Source organism: Rattus norvegicus, chromosome 8, assembly GCF_036323735.1.
Source record: "Rattus norvegicus strain BN/NHsdMcwi chromosome 8, GRCr8, whole genome shotgun sequence".
Lineage (NCBI taxonomy): Eukaryota > Metazoa > Chordata > Mammalia > Rodentia > Muridae > Rattus > Rattus norvegicus.
The window spans coordinates 20,197,519-20,219,125 of NC_086026.1; the positions used below are offsets into that span (position 1 = coordinate 20,197,519).

Here is a 21,607-nt window from a genome sequence, read left to right on the forward strand (position 1 = left end):
TTGTGAAAAGTAAGGAGAGGCTCTGTGTCTGTCACCAGAGTAGGTCACAAACGATGGAGAAGAAAACTCACAAAGAGCTGGCACAGTGGCCGGCATATAACCCCAGCTGCTGACACAGAAGGATGACTAGTTGAAGACCTGACTAGGCTACACAGTGAGATATCATCTCCAAGAAAAAAAATCACTTTCTTTTCTAAAGTAGGGTGGGTCTAATGTCCTTCCACCCCTCCCAAATCAACCACCTGTGTTCTAATCTAAGCACATTTCTGCGTGGCTCTCTCTGCCCCCTACACAACTTCCTTCCTGCTTTCCACTCTGGTCGTCTGCTCCAAGTCTGACCCTCTCTTCCTTGTGGGAAACCTTTTAGTGCTTCTCTCGCAGACCTTCTCAGTCTCGCTCAGACTCTGCATTTTCTGTTTTTCCTAAGTCCTGACTTAGACTGGCTGTCCCTGCAGCTCCCAGACACGAGGGTCATTCTAAGCGTTTGCTCTCTTTAGCATGGTGAGCCCTCACCCCATCCTATCTTTCGACCTGTTCATCGCTTTGTGAAGAGCTATCACCCCCTTCTTTCACCACCGGCTTACACTTCACACTTCACCCCAAAGACTGCTTCCTCTAAGAGCCTGCTTTAAGTATGCCCCTCCCCCCACCCCCACCCCCAGATGGGGCTGTGAGTTATCACTGAACCTCTCCTCTGTTAAAGATGGCTTCCCTTCCCACCAGGTCCAGCAGTACCCTTGGGGCCATGTATTCAGTGTGGGGAAGCCCTGCTCTGTGCCCCACACAGTCCCATCAGCACTCTGTCCAGTGGACGTTCAACAGACATCAACATGCGCACCTCTGACCTGACTACACTCGTGGCGGGAAGAAAGACTATATTCTACACAATCTGTGGGTCTCAGCTGTGCTTGTGGCCGGCACAGACCAAAGCTGTGTTCTGTTTGGCATTTCCCAGCTCTCCTCCATGCACAAGGAACAGAGCAATTGCTGTGTGTGAACTTGATCACATCCGATGCTGGGAAGATGCTGACCGAATGAGTCACGTGTGCTGTGAGGCCACTATGACACACTGTTTATAAAAGTCTTAGCAGATGCCTGGTGTATAATTGCTGCTCGGCAGATGCATTATAGTGACCCCTGGGATTTCTAAATTAAATGCATACTGGCCTTCAAGCTCAAGCGTGTTAGCACCATAACTTCATTCTTCTTTAGCCAGTTGATCTACTTTTTCAGGTTTACTTTCATTGCACAAATCTGATACTGACGTTGTACCAGTGTGTCCGTGTGTTGCCTTTCACGAATCCTGATGTCTTCCCAGCATACTCTAAAGAAATTCAGACATGGAGGTGGTGCAGAAGGTCTGTGCTGGTCAGGACAATGAGTGTCTCAGAGGCTCAGAGGTGGCTTGTATCAGGAAGTGGGTCAAACTAATAGCCCTGGGGCAGAATCGAATGCACAAGCCAGAGGTGTGGTCTATACACCTGCAAACTTCTCCAGAGGCTGAAGCAGGGGGACCAGAAAGTGAGTTCCAACCTGGGCAACTTAATGAGATCCTGTTTTAAACAAGCAGCTGGGGCTGTCTGTGGTGGAGTGCTTATTCAGATGTAGGAGGCCTCAGTTTGATCCTCAGTACTGAAAAACATCATGGGCACAAAAGCTGGTGTGGAGAGAGCATTGGTCCTTCTGCTCCTGTCAGTGGAGAGACTGGATGGGCAGCACGGGGCATGCACGTGCCTTGTGTGGGGGGCTACGGCTGGTGTCAAAGGACAACTTTTGGGAGTTGGTTTTCTCCCTCCACTGTGGGACATAGAAGTTGAACACACCGGTGGTCAGGCCCAAGCAGCAAGCAAGCTTACCTACTGAGCCATTTTGCTGTCCCCTATGCTTCATATAAAGCTGTCAAAATGACAGAAGTTGGTACACTTCAGACATATGCTGCGTCCTTATCCTCCCTCGCTTTTGTTAGCTAATGGTTACCAACCAGAACAGTGGGGAATTAATTCACTTTAGCCCTCTTTCCTACCAGCACCCTCCTGTGTTTCGGGGCTGTTTAGCCCAGAGCCCCAGAGCCAGAAGTACAGCTTCCCGCTTGTTCAGATAGATGGGGATGAGAGCTTTAGCGTAAGTTAAGGAGAAGCCTGTGCACTTTATGTACCCTAAGTCAGGGCTACTCAGAAAAGAACAATTATACAACTGTTTCTGTGGTGACAGCGGCCACTTAGCGAAATCACTGTTTTAAAGAAGGCCAAGTTAGTCTCCATTTTTAACAGAGAAAGCATCAGTGTTTAACTGGGACTGGCAACAGGAGTGTCCCCAAAAAGCGTGTCTAGATTAACAAACAATTAGTGAATAATTGAATGGGTTTTAAATGCCCTCGTCCTGGGAGCAAACCATCTCTTTAGTTACTTAACTTTTTCTTTCTCCTCACTTATCTTTTAAGGTGGCAGCGTCACCTTCCTTAAAACGATGGCTGGTAAGTAAGGGAAGGAACCGATGTGTTGAGTTTACCGGAATCAGACATGGTGGGGTTGTAAGGAGAACTTGGCATAGGTGTTAGGGGAAATGGAGAGTGCAAGGTCAAAGGACAGTGTGCTGTGCTGGAAAGAGCACAGACTTTTCCTGGGAAGTTCAATGTTCCGCTCCTGTTCTCCCACAGACTAGTCGAATGCCCTCACTCCTCCAATGGAGGTCCCATCTGCTTATCAGGGCAGTTATATCCAAGCAGCAGGGAGTTGTAAAGCAGACGGTGTTAACTTAGTCGGCAGTCTGTGCCTGAAGCCTTCCTTGTGCCCCGGGAAGCTTGGTTCCTAGACTCCAAACTAGGACAGTAGAGGAAGGACCAGGACTGAGAGACCTTTGTGCGGCCTGAGCATGGCCAGTGTTTCAACATGTGATCTTGGCTGGCATCACTTCATGAAAGCGTCAAGTCTTTCAGATTTGCTAGGAAGCTTGGAGATTGGCTCATCCTGCCCTGATTCAGGAATCTCTCCAACGCAATAGCCTCAGTTTATCTTTGAATGTCCCCACGGGGCCATGTTTGACCGCACCGTTTCCCCTGCTCCCTTTCCCTGCACCACTGAGTCTACAGCAGCCCATCCTCTCACCCAGATCCACATACCTTCTCTGCCTCATCTGCTTCATTTTTCTTCCCAGCCCCACCGTTGTTGTACGCTCCACTCTTCCTCTAAACACCTCCACCTGCATTCTCATTAAAAAGTCCGTCCGTCCATCCGTCCATCCATCCATCCATCCATCCATCCATCCATCCATCCATCCATCCATCCATCATCTATCCCCACAGCCATGAAGTAGACCGGCCACAGCCACAGATAGGGAACTAGAGGTATGGGACTCCACTTTGGGGCCCTCAGGATGACCTCTGACCTACTTCCAGGTCGAGGAGACAGAAGCGTCTCTCATTTTCTGTGCTCATAAGGAAAAGTCTCTGCCTGTGGAACTATGCACATTAAAGTCCGGCCGCTTGGTTTCCACCGGTGCTAAGGCCCACAGAGCATGCGCATTCCCACCGAAGAGCCGTAGCTCCGCCCATGGTACCTTTCCCCTCCTGCGTCCAAGTGCTGCTTTTCGAACTCCCAGTTTTTGTTAGGGGCATAATCCCATTCTACCTCTTCAGCGGCGATGTAAAAGGTTCTTAGCATCCCGTAGGGCGGCTCAGAAGGGTCCCTGTTGCCACAGCTGCTGACCTCATAGATCTGACCCATGCCTCTCGTGAAGTGGTGCAAGGTGGAGCAGAACACCTTGAAAATACCTGAGGAGAAAAGGCTTGACATTGTGACCACGACTTGATAATTCCGGTAGTAGTAATCTTACTAATATCTTACATATTTTATTCCAACGCTCAGAAACCAGTAAGATGGACTTTTACAATGTTGACCTCCTGATAGGTATAAAACGGAGCTTATGAGGAATAAGTTACTTTTTTGTTTTTGACTCTAATAATTTTGGAGGGAAAGCTACTACATAAAATTCATTTGTAGTAGGGGAAAAATTACCAAGAAAAGATTTCTCTGGCTCATCCCTGTCAACACACCCCTGCCTATAGTCACTCCTGGAAAATTACTGATCCTAATGACTCTCTCAGCCCTGCCCAGCTTACAGGGAACTAATTATCTATGAGATGAAAGATCTAGACAACATTCAAATTAGGCCACGGCTAGGGATTCTGCCCTGAAGGATTTCGTAAATTATAAAGCAGTATGTATGCAAGAGAGTCAAATCGATTATGTCACTACAGCCTCAAGCCAGGGAAGGTCCTGAGGATCATGGTCTAGATAAAGAGGAAGCAAAAAAAGATCAAGATCAGCTGCCTTTCTCCTGGAGTACCAACAGTGACGTCTGACAGAAAATCGTGCAACTCAAAAACTACATTTCTAAATGTGTTGGCATTTTTCACCAGAACATTATGTGAACTCACTGAGGATATCAACTGTCAGTGAAACTATTGGATCAATCTCCCCATTCTCTGACAGACTGTTCCTAGAGGCAAGTGATTAACAAGCTTGTCCATAGCCACCCGTAGGTGCAGGGAGCGTCACTTTGACTCATGTCGTCTAGATAGTGACATCATTTCTGGATGAGCAAAGCCAGTTAGTTCAGTGTGTCCATTCAGCCCATTCTGAAAAGAATCCCAATAAAGCATGGTAAATACAAGTGTATTATTAGTATTACAGACCTAGGAAGATCTTTGTGAGACCTCAGAGAAGACACCTGGGAAAGACCTCTCTCTACACAGGCTCTACCAGACAGAACACAGTCAAGAGTTCTCCGTAGCTCCTAACAGCAGAGCCATTATCTTCTCTAGGAGCAAAGGGAAGCAGTGTCTTTCTGCCTGCCATCTGAGCTTGCTCCCTCTCCCTCTCCCTCTCCCTCTCCCTCTCCCTCTCCCTCTCTCTCTCTCTCTCCCTCTCCCTCTCCCTCTCCCTCTCCCTCTCCCACTCTCTCCCCCTCTCCCTCCCCCTCTCTCTCCCTCCCCCTCCCCCTGTCCCTCCCCCTCCCTCTCTCCCTCTCCTCCTCTCTCTCCTTCCTCCCTACTTCCCTCCCTTCCTCTGTCTCTATCTCTGTCTCTGTCTCTCTTTCCCTGTGTGAGTGTGTGTGTGTGTGTGTGTGTGTGTGTGTGTGTGTGTGTGTGTGCATGTGCATGTGGGTGTATGTGTGTATGTGCATGTGGAGGCCAAAGGATAACTTGGGATGCCTTTCCTCAGGAACACAAACATATTTTGAGATAGTCTTTGGCCTGAGACCCATTAGGCTAGGCTGGCTGGGCAGTGGACCTCAGGGCTCTCCCTGTTCCCTCAGCTACAGGGTTACAAGTATGTGTCAGCATATACTGGATGGTCTTTAATTATCTATTAAAGCAGGTATGCAGTATTTTATTTTTAAATTGAAATATATATAATATAGACTGATTGTGTATATATAATATAATCATATCATATATGATAATATAATCATATAATATATTCTGGTTACAGTTTCTCCTCCTAAAGCTCCTCCCAAGTCCTTTCCAACTACCTTCCCACCCAAATCCACACCCTTTCTTTCATTAGCATACAGACGTCTAAAAAAATAAGAAGAAAAATAATAACAACAACAACAAAACCAGGATAGGATGAAACAAACTAACAGAAGAAAAAGAGGCAAAGAAAAAGCATAAGGCCCACATATTGATGTAGTGACACATATATTTACAGACACAGAAGTCCCATAAAAAACTGGGAACAATGTATATGCAAAATGGCTTTAGGGATAATAAGTAAACAAACAAACAAGTAAGAAAGAATAAGAATAATGTCCGGACGAGGCAATGTGAAACAAGATGCACATAGATTCTTCACGCAGGGGCTGGGGATTGAACTCAGGTCCTAATGCTTAGACAGCAAGCCCCTTACTAGCTGAGCCATCTCCTCAGCCCTCTACCTACTTCCTGATTATTCTCTGTAACTCACATATAAGGGACGGGAATTATTGAAATAGCCAGAGTTTTTTTTTCAGTCACAGATTTATGCTCACCACCAGCACAAGCCAGAAGTCATCACTAGGATGAAGGTCCTTAGAGGCCCATGAGGCTTATGGGTAATGATCCAAGCTCTGATTGGAGTAAGATACCAGATTGCTGCGTGTACACCACTGGCTCCAAGTCCCTGTTTGACTTGGTCCCTGTTCCTATGGATTGGAAGAGTTTGACTGTTCCCCATCCCTGCTCGTTTTTAGTGTGTGCTTGAAAACAGGATGTGCTCAATGCGGCCCTTGGGTTAGGTGATTTACAACCAATAGGGTGCATGAATGCAGACGGGTGGAGCACTGTAGGAGCGAGCGAGCATTCCAAGACAAAGAACCCAGAGCTTCCGTTTGCAGAAAGCTCTTGGGCAAAGGTTTTGAAGGACCAATCTCAACTTCTTAACTGACCACATAGCCAAGTCTAGAATGAAGTCAGGAAGTGGAAGGTTCATTGTTACATGAGGTGTCTATCAGGCGCTCCTCTCAGAGAGGATCACCATGGGCTCTTGCTAACATAGATGGAGACGTTGAGAAGGGAACAGGTCAAATGCCCCGCACAGTAGTCATCCTCATTGGTAAGTAGGATGCTCTTATGTGTTCCTCAGTATCTTTTCTTTTTTTTTTTTTTTTGGTTCTTTTTTTTCGGAGCTGGGGACCGAACCCAGGGCCTTGCACTTCCTAGGTAAGCGCAGTATCTTTTCTAAAACTGTCCTAATGGCCCCTTTAATTTGGAATCTCTGAGGGAAGGGAGAGGTTCCAGAAACAACACGGACTCTAAACCCAAGGCAGCTTTGCTTCTAGGGAAAGCAAGGATGCTCAACAGAATGAGGGGAAAATCAGTCTTCAATAACTCATCCCCAAACCACAGTCCATCCCCAGGGGAAGGATACCAGGCTACTGTGAAAGCTACATCCATGGCTTCGTAGCCTACAGCGTCCACTAGGCTGTCCATGTCAGGTAGATGCTTCAGGGGATAACCTCAGCCATGTTTGTGCTTAATGAGAGCATGAAGTTCTGGTTTCTATCTAACAGGGATTTCTCTCATGAATATGAATTAACGTATTTGCCTAGTGTTCACAAGGATTTACCTCAGATTCATGGGAATTCAGCTGGGGTTCACATGAATTCACCAGGGGTTCACCTGGGTTCACCTGGATTCACTGGACTCCCCAGGGTTCATGTGCATTAACCCAACATTCACATGGACTGAACTAGGGTTCGTGTGGGTTCCACTAGATTCATGCTAATTTGCCTAAGGTTTATGCAGCTCACCTAGGATTTGTGAACAAAGTCATGCAAAGGACTCTCAACTCTGGTTCTTCATTAGCAACTCCTCTATCTTTTACACTCTATGTTTGCACTGAAATAGCCAGACATCTGACTCCATTCAAACTACATCTGTTTCTAGAGCCTTCGAAGTGCCAAGGCCTGCCGGTTTTTCTTGGAGGAGGATTTTATGGCGACACATTGGAATATGCCCACCTGAGATGGCCCTGCAAGTTTACCTGAATGGTCTGGCTGCATGAATGCCGTTGTGGACATATGGGGAAACAGAGCCAAGGAGTCCCGATGAGTCCCTCGTAGGTGGATGGTGTTGCCTTGGAAATAAACTCCATGCATGTCTGTGTCGGTGCCCATTCCAATTAAGTGCCAGGAAACTCTGTCCTTCTTGCACATGCTTAGGCCTGGCTGGTTGCCATACATGTAGCCATTAATAGCTAAGAAGAAGGGAGAAGAGAGTGAGTGTCCACTGTAATTCCAGTTGTACGGCAAACACCGTCTCATAGCGTACTTATCAGGGTGAGAGAATCTCAAGCATGTGAGCTGGACATAAGATCCTTGCTATTAGAGAATGACTACTACTAGAAAACATGCTACAAGGTGACTAGAACTAACAAGAAATAAGAAAATATACTAAAATTGTAAAACACATTAAAATTAGCAACACATGTTCTAAGACTGGAATTCTAAGACTCTCTAAAGAACAAACCAGGTTGGTTTTTGCATTTTTTTAACACATTGGCATGTCACAAGAGCACCGTCTTTATAAAGAATGTCATTGGAGGGGACTGGAGAAATGGCTTCGTGGTTGAGGGCACTGGCTCCTCTTCCAGAGGACCCCCATGGCTGAGAACTAATCTGGCACAACCATTTCTAACTCTAGACCCAGGGATCCAAATCTCTCTTCTGGCTTCTGTGGGCCACATGATGCATGAGCAAATATGCAGGCAAAATGCCGATCACATAATAAAGTAATTAAGATAATTCTCAAAAACTATTGTCCATTGACTTCATTATCTCCCCATATGTCTGGAAAGTTCTTGATATAAAATAATTTTCTTTGAGGTTCTCGTCCTGTTATCTCCTTGTCAGGCGACTTCCTGAGTTAACTCACTGAGGTCAATCCTTTGATTCACACAGACTCTCATTTGCGAGTGGCTTTGCATTCGCTTCTCAAAGCTATCAGGCGCTCATTTGCAGAGTTCATAGCTGCTGAGTCATTAGGAAGTGCTTCAGAAAACAGGCATCGCATTTGCTGATGTGACCAGTGGACACAGATTGGGGTTGATCAGGAAGCCGTGTGTGTTCGGAAGGTTAGAGTGTAACATAAATAAGCCTGGTGTATGGTAACGCTCACTGCCTTACCCCCTGAGACAACCGAGAGGTCTGTGGGTTGTGCGAGCATGAGGACTGTGATGGTAATTTTCACTGATGACTTGACCAGACTGGGGATCACCTAGGAGACACACCTCTAGGTGTACCTGTGAGGACATCTCCAGAGAGGTTTTCTGAGGGAGAAAATGCCCACCCTGGACAGAGTAAAATGGAGAAAGCACACTGATTGCCAGTATGACAACATTACTTTCTGTTTCCCAATCTCACTCTACCTCTCCCTCTCTCCCCTTCTCTTTCTCAGTCTCCTTTTCTCCTTCTCTCTTTTCTCTTTCCCCTTTTCCTCTCACCCTCTTTTTCCCCCTTCTCCCTCTCTTGCTCTTCCTCACCCCCTTCTCCCCCTCCTTCCCTCTGCCCACCCCTCTCTATCCCTCTTCCCCTCCCTTTCTCCCTCCCTTTCCCTCCTCCTTCTACCTCCCACCTTTCTGAGTACAATGTGAGCAGCTGCCTCTTGCTCCTGGTACCATGTTTTCCTCTCCATGAAGGATGGAGCCAGAATAAACCCTTCCTCCCTTAAGTTGCTTTTGCCAGGCATTTTTGTCAGCAGGAAAGAAAAAAAAAAAAAGGAAGACCCCACCCAGCATCAAGGAAATAGCTAATAAAATGAACAAACCCATGCTTTCAGGGTAATCAGTTAATGTTGCCTTGTCTATGGATCCCAGTCCATCAGTGGTAGCTCTCTAGGACAGTGCCTTTTGAGAATGGTTTTGAAACGTTACCTCCGATTCAGTATGGATGAATGTTATGACTGAGTGTTTAACTGGAGAGTTCGTGTAACTATAACTCACACTTGGTGTCCCGGCTAATGCATAAGTGGGGAAGACTAGCTTCCACACACACCAATGGTCTTCTCATATGACCTTCTTGTGAATAACATTTCCTTTCATTTCTGTGTCTGTCCATTAAATCTGTGGTACTCACCAAGTGTACTTAACTTTAGGGTTATTAGTAGAAAGCCCTGGGGTGTCTAAGGAAACCTATATTTTTAAAGAGATAATGATAATTTTTTTAACTAAATCTTGTCTACAGAGTTGGAAATAGTGCTGCCGCACTTGGCCGAGGTCAAAGAGAATCTTCTCTGACTCTAAGCATGCATTTACTGCTTCTATTTCCAGACCTTTCACTCACTCACTCACTCACTCATGAATACCATTTGAATACACACAGCCCACGGCAGAGCAACTTAGGAAGCCCTTTATCCTCAGTCTTTGGTTTTTCTCCCTTCCATGCCATACAAACGAGTTTGGAACTAAAACCTAGTTTAGCTACAGCAGAGCTCTCCTGGAAGCTGTTACTGAAGCTCATTGCTCCCCGACTCCCACAGGTCCTAGTGGGGCTCTGTTACTAGTGGACCTCAATACTGGGAATCATGGAAGTCTGTGACCTGGTTACTGAGGGCTATTGTGGCCTTGGACTTTGGGAACTTCCTGAAGTGGGAGGGTCTTGGGAGTATGCATTCTTCTATATTGTGTTTAAGGGTAATAAACCAGTATTTTGCTTGGAAGTGAAATGGGAGGCCTCGGCACCTCACATGCATGCACTGAAATGTTACAGTGTGTTAGCAAGTTGGACAACCGCTTGCTCCTTGTGTTCTGGAGTCTGGCCTCTGGCTTGCTCCCTGGCTGCATTAGGCAACATGGCTGAAACCAATACTAGTCACAGACAATCACTGGGTGGCTTGCCATTATGCCATGATGTCATTAATCCCAAGTTAAGGTGCCGTGTAAGCCGCTTGTGTTTGGCAAAGTAATCCTTGCAGCAGGTGCTCATTGTAATTGATTCGTTACACTTAGGGGAGTGTGTGTGTGTGTGTGTGTGTGTGTGTGTGTGTGTGTGAGAGAGAGAGAGAGAGAGAGAGAGAGAGAGAGAGAGAGAGAGAAAGAGAGAGAGATCATTCCCCATGATCTCCTGTTATCAGACTGGATGTGGGACTTTGCCAGTCACTTTCTATACTTTGGCTCTTCTATGTTCTTCGCTACTTTGCTTTGGCTCTGTGTCGATGTTTTAGAATTGTCAGACCCACAGTATCTCTGGGAGCTCATGAATCTGAAAGAGTGAAATGGTTTACCTCCTGACCAGGAGCGATAGCAAAGGCACCAAAATGAGGCAGGCTCAGTAGCATTCCCCAGCCTCAGGTCAGTCTCTCACCATGCATCCGGTTGGATTTCACGAACTCCTTGTCTTCTTTGTCGACACTGAAGGGATGCCAAGTAAACTTCTGGATGTTTTCATCAAGATAGCTGCTGAAATTCTCATCAAAGACTGTGAACAGTAGGTAAAACTCCTTGTCTATTCCTTTCTAAAGGGGATGAAGAACCAAAGACATACATCACACAGCTTGAATTTGTTCTAAAATTCACCGAAATGGATTGTCAATGTTAGCTATAGATTTACCCATCATTTCATAAATCAGGACGCTGAGTGCGGCCTGTCCCTTGTCCGCCTGTCCCTTGTCCGCCTGTCCCTCGCCCGCCTGTCTCTAACATGCCTGCCACCCTCTGTGCTGTCTCTCACTCTCTATGCTGTTGCTCGCCTCACAGGGCTCCTTAGCAATGCTTTCGAAACTGTGACATGTGCTTCTCTCAGTGACATGATGTAGGCTCAGTGGCCCCTCCCTACCCACCTGTATTCTACACGTTTCTGTCATTGTGTGTGGGAAAAAACAGAGAGAGTCAGGAGAGGAAGAAGGAAGAAGTGGAGGAAGGGAAATAGGAAAGAAAGGAGGGAAGAAGGGATGAGACAACCTGGAATTTGGGGGTTTAATTGAGTGGTTGTGTGGAGGGCAATAATTCAGAAATCAACCTTATGTCACCTGACCATACCCTATGACACCCCTTCACCTCTGGGAGAGAGTGACAACTGACTGGAAAGAAACACTCTTCTCTAAACCCCTCCTTCTCTCTACCTACCCAGAAGAATTGTGAGCAGGTTTCGGTCTACAGAGAGACTGACATACATTCTAAGGCACGTTTTACACTAATGGCTCTATTTGGGGCCAAATGCTTTTTCTCTCTCAACCAAATATCAGGTTTTTAACTGTAGGCTTTTGTTTGTTCATTTGGGGGTTTTTTTTTTTTTTGGTCTATTTTCGTGAATTTTGAATAAGCAGTCTCACTATGAATGGTATTTGGCGTAGCAACGTCCTCTGCAAACTCCAATTTGTCACTGAGTTTTTCATTTTTAATTTTCACTCTGTCTCCATTGAGTAGGTGCGGTGTGAGAAGTGAAAGCGAGGACTCTTCACCTGTACTTCTGGCCCTTAGCCCTTTAGGCTCAGGACTTGTCAACAAAGTGAGGAGCAGGTTAGTATACTGGGGAGAAGAAGGGTTAGAGGCCAAGTCCTATGTTCTGATGACCTTCAAACTTACTAGGAATAGTTCCTGGAGTCTCATTCAGTGTCTCTGAGTCTCAGTTTCTCCACCTTTAAAATACAAACACCCTCTACTTCCTTCTCTTGCCGTTGAGGCCCAGGACACATGTTCAATGCATTACACGTGTAGACTTCCCACGGTTGCTCCCTCTCAGGGATAGCTGACAGTCCAAGATAGATCAGGATGTCTTCTGCCCTTAAAGCCCAGTTAGACAGTCCTTGAGTCCACACAACGGCCTTGTGCAATGCCAGATACCCTGAGATACAGCGTTTAAGTAAATTGCCCTGCTCTCTCTGACTAGGAGGTAATTGGCGAGGTGAGCTGTTGAGTGAGCAGATTTTCCACAATTCATCCATTAGCTCCGGCTGTGAAGAGGCAGCGTGAGATCCTGCCTTTGTCCATCCATCACTGCAACCACCTGGCTCTAACATGTGGGCCTCCACAGCACCCTCTGTACTGTTTCAGAGTTGGGACTTGGACATTAGCTATCTACGCGCCCTCTCTTCCTCGGCCACCATGATTCATTTCCAGTTTCCTACAGCAACCCTCAGCCTTGGCGCAGGCGCAGACTGGAATCACCGGGAGATTCTGATTGGACTGGTCTGCAGCATTTGGATAAAAGATGCTGAAAATGTTCACGGATGTGCTCAAGTCTGAGAAACCTCACCCAGCAAGAAAGATCCAATCACATACCCATATAGATCTCTGAAGGTTCCAGAATCAGGCAACATACAGGTAAGGAAGGCAACCAAATACCAGCGACACCACAAGCAGAAAGGATAAGGTATGGGTCAGAATCTCAAAAAGAACCATGGAAGTCAGTTGCAGAAGGAAGGGACCCTGTTTTGTTACTGGCTGTTGCTGCTTGGTCTCCAGCCAGGCTGCTGGTCCCTCCCACCTACAACCGTGGGAAGAGCGTGGTGACACTGTCGGCCTACCTGTGTCCCATCGGCATTGAGCGTGCCCTTTTTGCAGACCAACAAAGGCCCCACAAGCCCAGCACTAGTGTCCTTGATCGGCTGTACCGCTGAGAAATAAAGATAGGTCAGGCACGGGGGGTCGTCATCTGTCGGGCTGACGCTTTCTGGCACTGTCCACCGGTAGGTGAAGGTTTCACCGGGCTTGACATGAGCCCCTGGTTTCAGAAATCCTGAGGATGCAAATGGAACAGTTTCACACAGCCAAGAATGTTGTTTGCCACAAAGCAAAGGTACAAATTTCTACCCTGAGATCTTTGGACCTCAGATGCTATTTTATGTGATAGAAGTTGAAATTGAAGTGTTTTCTTCTTCACAGATAATTTCCTATATTGTATCCATGCCATGTTCAGCTGGTACTAAGAGAATTATAGTATTCCATTCACACAATTAAATACAACTCTGTAAGATACCACCAAATATCTTCTATGTGAAATATATCAAACTCAGTCCTGCAGAAGATACCCTGAAGAGTTAAGCAAGAATCCGATCTTTGGGGGCTGGAAAGAAGGCTCAGCAGTTAAGGGCGTGTACTGCTCTTGCAGAGGACCTGAGTTCAAGTCCCAACACTTGAGTATCAGGTGGTTCACACTGCCCAGTCGAGCTGCAGGAGACCCATGACCTCTTCTGTTCTCAGTAGGAATGCATGTACTGCATGTATACATGCACAGACATACATAAATAAGAATTAAAAAGCAAATTGTTAAACCAGAGCACTATCTTTAACAAGCTTACAACGTGAGGGGGCAGTGTGCAAGTACAGCGATTAAACCAAACAACAGAAGCGAGTGTGTGAGCGAGTGCCCGGGGTTCAGAGCTGCAAACAGGCAACAAAATGGAAAATGTAAAGATCACTGCTGTCTCTGCTGTCGCCCATGTGAACTGTGAATGTCCCTCCTGTTCCAGTTACCCTGAATTGGGGGTGAGGAAGGCAGGCAGGGGTGCAGTGAGCACAGAAGGCAGGGTGAGTCTGAGGGAGCATCTCCACCCTCTGTTCTGCTTCAACCATCAGCATCACCGTAAAGCTTGCTCTCCCCTGGGCCTGGCTCTATTCTAGATCACAAGGCGTTATCTCCAGTGGTCATGTTGTCTGGTGCAGAGGTAGGACATGCGCCACACACCTGGAGTCTCCCGTAAGAAGTACCAGCAATGTAAGGGTAGTTCCTGCCACCCCTTGTGTGCACAAAGAGCCTGTGCTCCCTGCCCGGTGAGGGACAGAGGCTGTAGATATCAGCCAACAATACTGAATGTTTTCAATAAGTATCTGCTGGTGGATACATACATGGTACACGTTTTTGTCAACTAAACGCTGAGATCAGATTATGATCCTCATGCCTCCTCTCACCAGCAGAATCTCCTGCAGTTTTCCATGTTGGAGAACTGGACAAGATTGTGTAATCAATCTTTTTGGCACTGAGGGAAAGGTAAGAAACTAAACTTTCCTAAGAGATAACTGTAGGTTTAGCCTAGGCCTGAATGCACTCAGTCCTGTCCAAAGCCCTGTGAGGGTGCTGTTATAATCTGGAATTGACAGGCAAGAAGCACATCCACATAATTTAAAGACTTGCTCAGAGTTGGGAAGAGAAGAGACCAGAGACTTGAACCAAACTTGCTCCTTCTTGTGTGTATAGTGGATATAGCTGTTCATATGGGGGGATCAACATGTGGGTGCATTCATTGAGAGGTCAGAGGTCAACTTTGAACATCTTTCTCGATCACTCTCTACCTTAGTTTTTCAGACAGGGTCATTGAACATGTAGCTCACTGGTTTCTACAATGACCACCCAATGAGCTTTAAGGATCTTCCTTTTTACACACTGGAGTGCGCGCACACACACACACACACACACATACACACCAACATTGGAGTCATACACATGCTCCGTTTGCTCTCAGCAGTGTGGGCACTGGGAATCCAACCTTAGGCCTTCATGCTTGCACAGCAAGCATCTACCTTCTGAGACATCATCCCAGTGCCCCTGTCTCTTTCGTAATCCGTTCCTCACTCACACTATGTCCTTGGGAAGCTGGCTTGAGACTTACCATCAACATTCGGCCCTGCATCCGATGCCTTGTCATAGAACACACCATGGGGTAAAATGCTGTAGACCTTGTCAGCTTTGTTGGCAAAGGTCACTAGCAGGATGTCACCCACCTCTGCCTTGATGACTGGACCTGGGAAGCCAGAGGAGAGGACGAAAAGATGAAGTAAATCAGAGTGAGCAGAAGAGTCGCTCTGCAAAGATGTCTGCTCCCAGGTGAGCGCACCCCCCTCAAAATATCAGGATGCACATACCGAGGATTCCAAGATGGGCTTCTGAATCTGAGGGCATCTTTCTTCTACTGAAAGTGGCATCCACGTACTCCGTGTACCGAGCCTTCCAATATTTTCCTCCTATTCTGTTGTCAGCTTGTGTGAAGTACACTGCAGAGTCACTGGGGAAAGACATGGGACTCTGAGAAGACATCCAGACTCATCTCTCCAGGCAGTCCTCACAGACCTCACTCTACATCTCTCCTAGGCACCACCCCTGCCCAGCAAAGCCTGCGCAGGCCTCAGCACAACACAGCCCTGGGGTCACTGACAGCTCAGCCTCCGACACTGACAACCCTGGGGCTGGTTCTCAAGCCCATTTCCCTCCTCACCTTTGCACCTCTTTCCCCAGAGGCCCCACAATCAGAGAAGTCACAGCAAAACCCTCATTTACGAACAGTGGGGTTCCAGAACAGTGTCCTAAAAAGTAGTAAGGAGCTGCCTGGTTTCTCTGCAGAGCAAACATCCCTGTAGTTCTCGATAAAGCCAATGAACAGGCTTTGTATGTAAGAAACTCTTTTACACCTGACGTGATTGAGAAATGGAGACCGAGGCACGATGTCTAGTTAATTAAATGGTTTAACCCACGGAGAAGTGTCTATAAATTATATGCCTGAAATGCCTAATTTCTAAATTCTGAAGCACAATGATATTGCCTGTGATTCATGCTACCTCTCTGTGCCTCTTAAGGTATCCAAGCTGTCACTACCCAAGACTGTAAGTCACAAGTTCACAGCCACTTTCTGAAAAATCATCTTGAAAAGAGGCTAGGAGCACTGGCCGCTCTCCCAGAAGACTCAAGTTTGGTTCCCACCACCCACATGGTGGCTCTCAACTATCTGCAACTCCAGTTCCAGGGGATCTGACAGCATCTTCTGTCCTCCAAAGGCATCAGGCATACATAAAGGACAACTACCTATATGCATAAAACAAAATTATTTTTATGTCAACTTGAAAAATGCTATGTACTATGGAAGCCAAGAGACTCAAGACTGGGGAGGTGGAGATTTCCACTAAGAGGCAACACTGGACTTGGGTTTCAGAGCATTTAACTGGACAAGGAGGCAAAGGCCCAGAGGCTGTGGAGCTTACACAAGAAGGCCTTCAGACCACAGCAGCTCCTCTCTATACAGAGTCCTGCCTTGTCCCCTCTCTGATACTGTTCTCCATGGGCATTCTGTAGCTCCGTGTTTCAAATGGCCCTGACGGCCATTTGCACATAGGAGGTGCTAAGGAAATGTTTGATTAAAAAACAAAACAAACCAAAAAGCAAGTGAGTGAGGAATGAGTGAATGAATAAGTTAGTGGATCTGTGAATGAATGAGAAAGAGGGAGTGAATGAATGGCTAGCTAATGGGTGGACAAGTGAGTCTGTAAGTGAAGGAATAAATTAATTTAATGAGTGATGGCTGAGTTAATAAACAATGAGTGAGTGAATGTATTTTTCTTGAGTTCTGATCTAGCCAACAATCACAAACAATCGTTCTCCCAGTTCTCAGCAGTGTCCACGATAAGAATTGTAGCAGCTCTGACATCATGATGTCTGCCATCGGAGACACAGTGAGATCACAGGGAAGAGCGTGCTGCACCCTGCCCTGGAGAGGGACTTAGAAACACCAACAGAGTCCTTACCTGCCAGATGTATTCAGGGGAAATCCAGTGAACTTATCGTAGCCCTGGGGACTGTAATCCCAGAGGACTTTTTCAGCCGCTATGAAGTAGCGCCTCTGTTGGCCCCGCATCTTCGGGTGAGGAGCATTACCCCTGCAGTTACCCACATTGTACTGTCCCAGCATGCCAGCTGCAGAAGGAGGAAACACACACGCCAAACACGGCATGGATAAGATGCCCAGGAGAAAGGGAACAGGCTTGACCTCATCAGCATTGAAACGTTTATACAGAAAATTGGATGATAAACAAAGTTAGCAAGAAAGGATAAATACGGGGCAGTCAATATATTTGCATGCAGTAAATATTTAAAAGTTAAAAGTTAATCATTTTAAACATAAAAAAAATCCCCCATAGGAAATGGGCAGAAACGGGTTGTTCAGAAAAGAAATGACACCAGCCAGTAAGACAGAAAAGTCTGTCTTAATCACAATTATGTAGCGCCATTGTTCACTGATGGCAGAGACACAATCTAAGCGTCATAATTCCCAGGGCTGTCAGGCAGATGGAGGGCAGACGTGCTCACACACTGTGGGTGGATGAGTAACAGTGATGGTAGGGAATCAAGCAGTGTGGGTCTGAAACTTAAAAAAAAAAAAAAAAAAAAAAAAAAAAACCAGATCCAACTCTGGCACAGGCATTCCAAATCCAGGGGTTTGAGAAGACATATCTGTAAACTGTTATAACAAACGGGAGAGCGAGGAGAAGTGCTGAGCAGTACAGGGGCATCGGTGGTCATCTTGCTGTGACATTGAAGGCACCAACATGGATAAAGTCCCTCTGCTCACTCACAAGGAAACACTACTGAAATACATCAGTGCGTGGGAAAATGAGCTACAGGGAACCAGAAACAGAGCAGCGGCGTCTCACAAAGAATAGCGAGATCTCTAGATGGGACTGTTGGTTTTACAAAAGCAAATTATAGGGCTGGAGAGAGATGTCTCAGTGGTGAAGAGCACTTGCTGCTCTTGTAGAAGATCTAGGTTGGGTTCCCAGCCCCACCTGGTAGGTAGCTCACATCTGTCTGTAACTACAGTTGTGAGGGATCCAACTACCTCTTCTGACCTCCATGAATGTTTTATGCACATGATTCAGGGACATACATGTAAGCAACTACTCCTACACATAAAATATGATTAAATCTTTTAAAAAATAAAATTGCATAACTTTGTAGTTTTATAATATTTATCAGAGTATGGGCCATTCAATATTTTATATTGGTCAGTGTATAAATATCCACTTATGGCTACAAATACTGGCCAAACCAAGCTACCATGTTTGCTTCAAATGGTTGCTATTGTCTTGATTTAAATCTGGATTTTGAATTTCTATATCAGAGAGTTTCTTCCCAAATTTAAGAGTTCTACATCAAGAAGAGGAACACGGGGATTGGAGAGATGGCTCAACGGTTAACAGTGCCAGCTGCTCTTACAGAGGACTCAGCTTCAATTCTCAACACCATGGTGGCTCACAACCATATATAACTCCCATCCCAGAGGGTGTGTGTGTGTGTGTGTGTGTGTGTGTGTGTGTGTGTGTGTGTGTGTTGTGTTTGCATAGATAGAATGCAAACACTCAAGTTCATGAAAATAAAATAAATAAGTCTAAAAAGAATTTGGTCTTTCCATACTAGTGCTAGTATCCAGGCTGTATTAACGAGGCTGAGTTTAGTTGGGATAATCCAGAAGACTGACACCAGGATTAACTGCAGAAGAGTAATAGAAACAAGAAAATATTATCAGCATGCCCTGAATGTCAGGACTCTACCTGTTAGCATCTGTGTGTGGTAGTAACATCCACATTTAACCAGACGTTATCCTTCTGGATCTCTGTCACTGTTTTCTCTTCCTGTTTTTACCATCTAAGAACAGACCTCCCTGTACAGTGTAACTCTGCTGCTGCCCCTCAGCTGGTGCACAGGGCCCAGAGCTCCCCGCATGGGGTACGTTCTGCATGTATGTGTTGATGTCAATCTTCCCAAGCCACTGCGCTGACCACAGTACAGCAGCAGTGTATCCCAGGGTGCAGAAACCACACCTGCCTGCAGATGCCCCATCACCTCAGCCTGGCCATTGAAACCCCTTCCTGCAGGGCCCTCTACCTTCCTAGTCTCCCCCATCGCTCTTCCTTCAGAGTTATTTTGGGTTGTCCCAAATAATCAAGACTGAGATATCCAGCAGGCGAATAAGTCAGCTTTTTCTTTCTTTCTTTGTAAAGCCCACCTCCCAAGCACAGAATTTGCCAATGGACTTTTGTCTCAATAGAAAGAATGTTCCAACAGAGAAGTTTTGGAGCTGAGCGGAACTGACACAAAGAGTTAAAGATTAACGAAGGGAAATTTAAGGATTGGGTGGGGAATCAATGCCTGTTCTTAGCAAGGACTTTTCCAGTGTCAAATGTAATTGTTTCATTTCCAGTCACTGGAAGAGAACACGGACTTTTTCAGTTCGTGTGGCCTTTTGTCCCTTCTTCCATCCAGGTCCTCCCCACACACATCTCGGCTCATCAGAGGCTGACTCCCCGGGAGCCCTGTGGACTTCTCTGCAGAAGTGAGTGACACACCTATGGGGAATGTACATCTCGCACTTTGTGAACCTTGTAAATGTCTAAGTACTTGTTTCTAAGTTCCTTTAAGGCTTCAAACTGATCTTAAGAACATCACAATAAACACAGATAGAGAATGCTGAATGCACACTGTTTCGCAGATGCTAAATATGTAAGTAAAAGTGACGCATGTGGAACTCTACGGTGGAGGAACCCAGTCCTGGGCTGGTAGTCCAGGATGACAGGCCCCATCTCGAGCCCCTCCACAGCAGCCTCCATCCAGTTTACCTTGCAGGTGGTCACTAACTTGGCAAGTTATCATCCATTTCCCAGGATTCTCCACTATCATTTCTGTTGTGAGGAACGTGGCTGGAAACAGGTTGACAACATCCGCCCGGTGCCCTCTGGTGATGAAGGTGTTACCATAAAAATAGATGGAATGGATGTCTATCTCATTCCCCATCCCAAACAGGTGCCAGGACACAGATTCACCAACACACATCTCAGGCTCGGGCAAGTTTCCAAAAAGGAATCCATTGAGGGCTGCAAACACAAATGCACCAGTGAAAGACACGCCCCTACAGATGCAAGCAGGACCAAAGCTGGGCGATCTGTGTGGGGGGTCATTCCTATAATGCTCTCTGGCAGCAATTTCCCCAATCCAAATGAATCCCACTATTTAAAGTGCTAATGATGAGGGACTCTGAGATCTGAGTCCTAAATGGGACATCTTTACTAACCCTCCCCCGGGTAGGCTCAGAAAACACTGTGATGGAGTGACAGGATGGGAGGGCGGTCACTGTGAAATGCTCCCTTCTGGATGGGGTGTGTCAGAGGTGTGTGCATAGCATCCGTGGTCCTTGTGCAGAATTAACACTTCACCATCCCAGCATAGATAAGGGTAGGCAGTCAGGAGTGTCAGGTGTGTATCTGGCAGTTGGTGGATACTAAGGAAGGAAGAGCCCCTTTGCTCTAGGAGGACGGTCATTGATAGGTGGCCCATGGCCCAGTAGGTGGCCATGCCATGCTCCTGCAATTATGGGAAGCATTAATCAGGCTCAGTAAGTATAGACAAATTTTAAAAGGAACATATGAGGTTGGGACAGAAATATGATGGAGATCCTTGGAGAAAGAAGTAGAGTGGATATGACCAAGATACACTATGTACAGAATAAATCAAAAGATTATCTTGGGGCCAGAGAAATGGTTCAGTACTTAGGAGCACTCGCTGTTCTTAAAGAAGACCCGATTTGATACCCAGCCCCCACAAATGTGGCTCACTCTGGTTCCAGGGAATCCAATCCTTCCGGCCTCCTTGGGCACACACTTTAAACATGTTCCCAAAACGTTGTTTCCTCTCTGTTTTCTATACCACCGTCTTGTCCGTCCCACTAATGTAACTTGTGTATATGGCCTTTCCTTTCTTTCTCAGACTATTGGGATTCAGAGTGTGTGTGCTGTGTCTTATATCGAATCACTGTCATCCAAAGTCACACATCTTACGCAATGAGGTCTAGGGTTTCCGTGTGTCTTGCTTCCCTGAAGTACTCTTCATGCAGAAAGCCCTGTTATGTACCACGGTACACACTCACCATGCATCTTGTTGCTCCTCTGGAAAACAGCGTCGCTTTTGTCAACAGAACTGGGATTAGTGCAGAACTGCCTGATGTTGTCATCCAGGTACCAGCTCTGGTTCTCATCCACCAGAGTGAACATGATGACAAACTCTCGGTCCACGTCAGTCCTCGCCCCTGAGTGTCTGTTCAGTACACCTTTAAGGAACACCAAGAGCAGGGTTGGGGATTTAGCTCAGTGGTAGAGCACTTGCCTAGCAAGCACAAGGCCCTGGGTTCAGTTCCCAGCTCCGAAAAACAAAGAAAAGGAAAAAAAAAAAAAAAGCAGTTAGAGGTAAGCTAAACCTCAAGGCAGGCCCCTCTCCTGCCAGCCGTGTTCAGTAAACGTGACAAGGATAATCAAGGGTAACTTGCATCCCATAACGTGCAAGCAGAAGCCAGCTCTGGTGCAAATGACAGGACTGTAGA

General features: G+C 46.4%; 1 protein-coding gene across 1 annotated transcript in view; it reads right to left on the reverse strand.

The window, feature by feature from the left end:
• Positions 1–21,607, reverse strand: part of Hephl1 (hephaestin-like 1) — a 68,509-nt gene that overhangs the window by 19,329 nt on the left and 27,573 nt on the right. The window contains exons 4-12 of the mRNA NM_001191993.2: positions 21,158–21,337; positions 19,854–20,108; positions 16,986–17,154; positions 15,336–15,475; positions 15,083–15,214; positions 13,001–13,212; positions 10,840–10,990; positions 7,524–7,736; positions 3,556–3,769 (exon numbers count right to left, since the gene is read on the reverse strand). Of these exons, the coding sequence (NP_001178922.2) occupies positions 3,556–3,769; positions 7,524–7,736; positions 10,840–10,990; positions 13,001–13,212; positions 15,083–15,214; positions 15,336–15,475; positions 16,986–17,154; positions 19,854–20,108; positions 21,158–21,337 (1,666 nt within the window). The remainder of the gene's footprint in view (positions 1–3,555; positions 3,770–7,523; positions 7,737–10,839; positions 10,991–13,000; positions 13,213–15,082; positions 15,215–15,335; positions 15,476–16,985; positions 17,155–19,853; positions 20,109–21,157; positions 21,338–21,607) is intronic.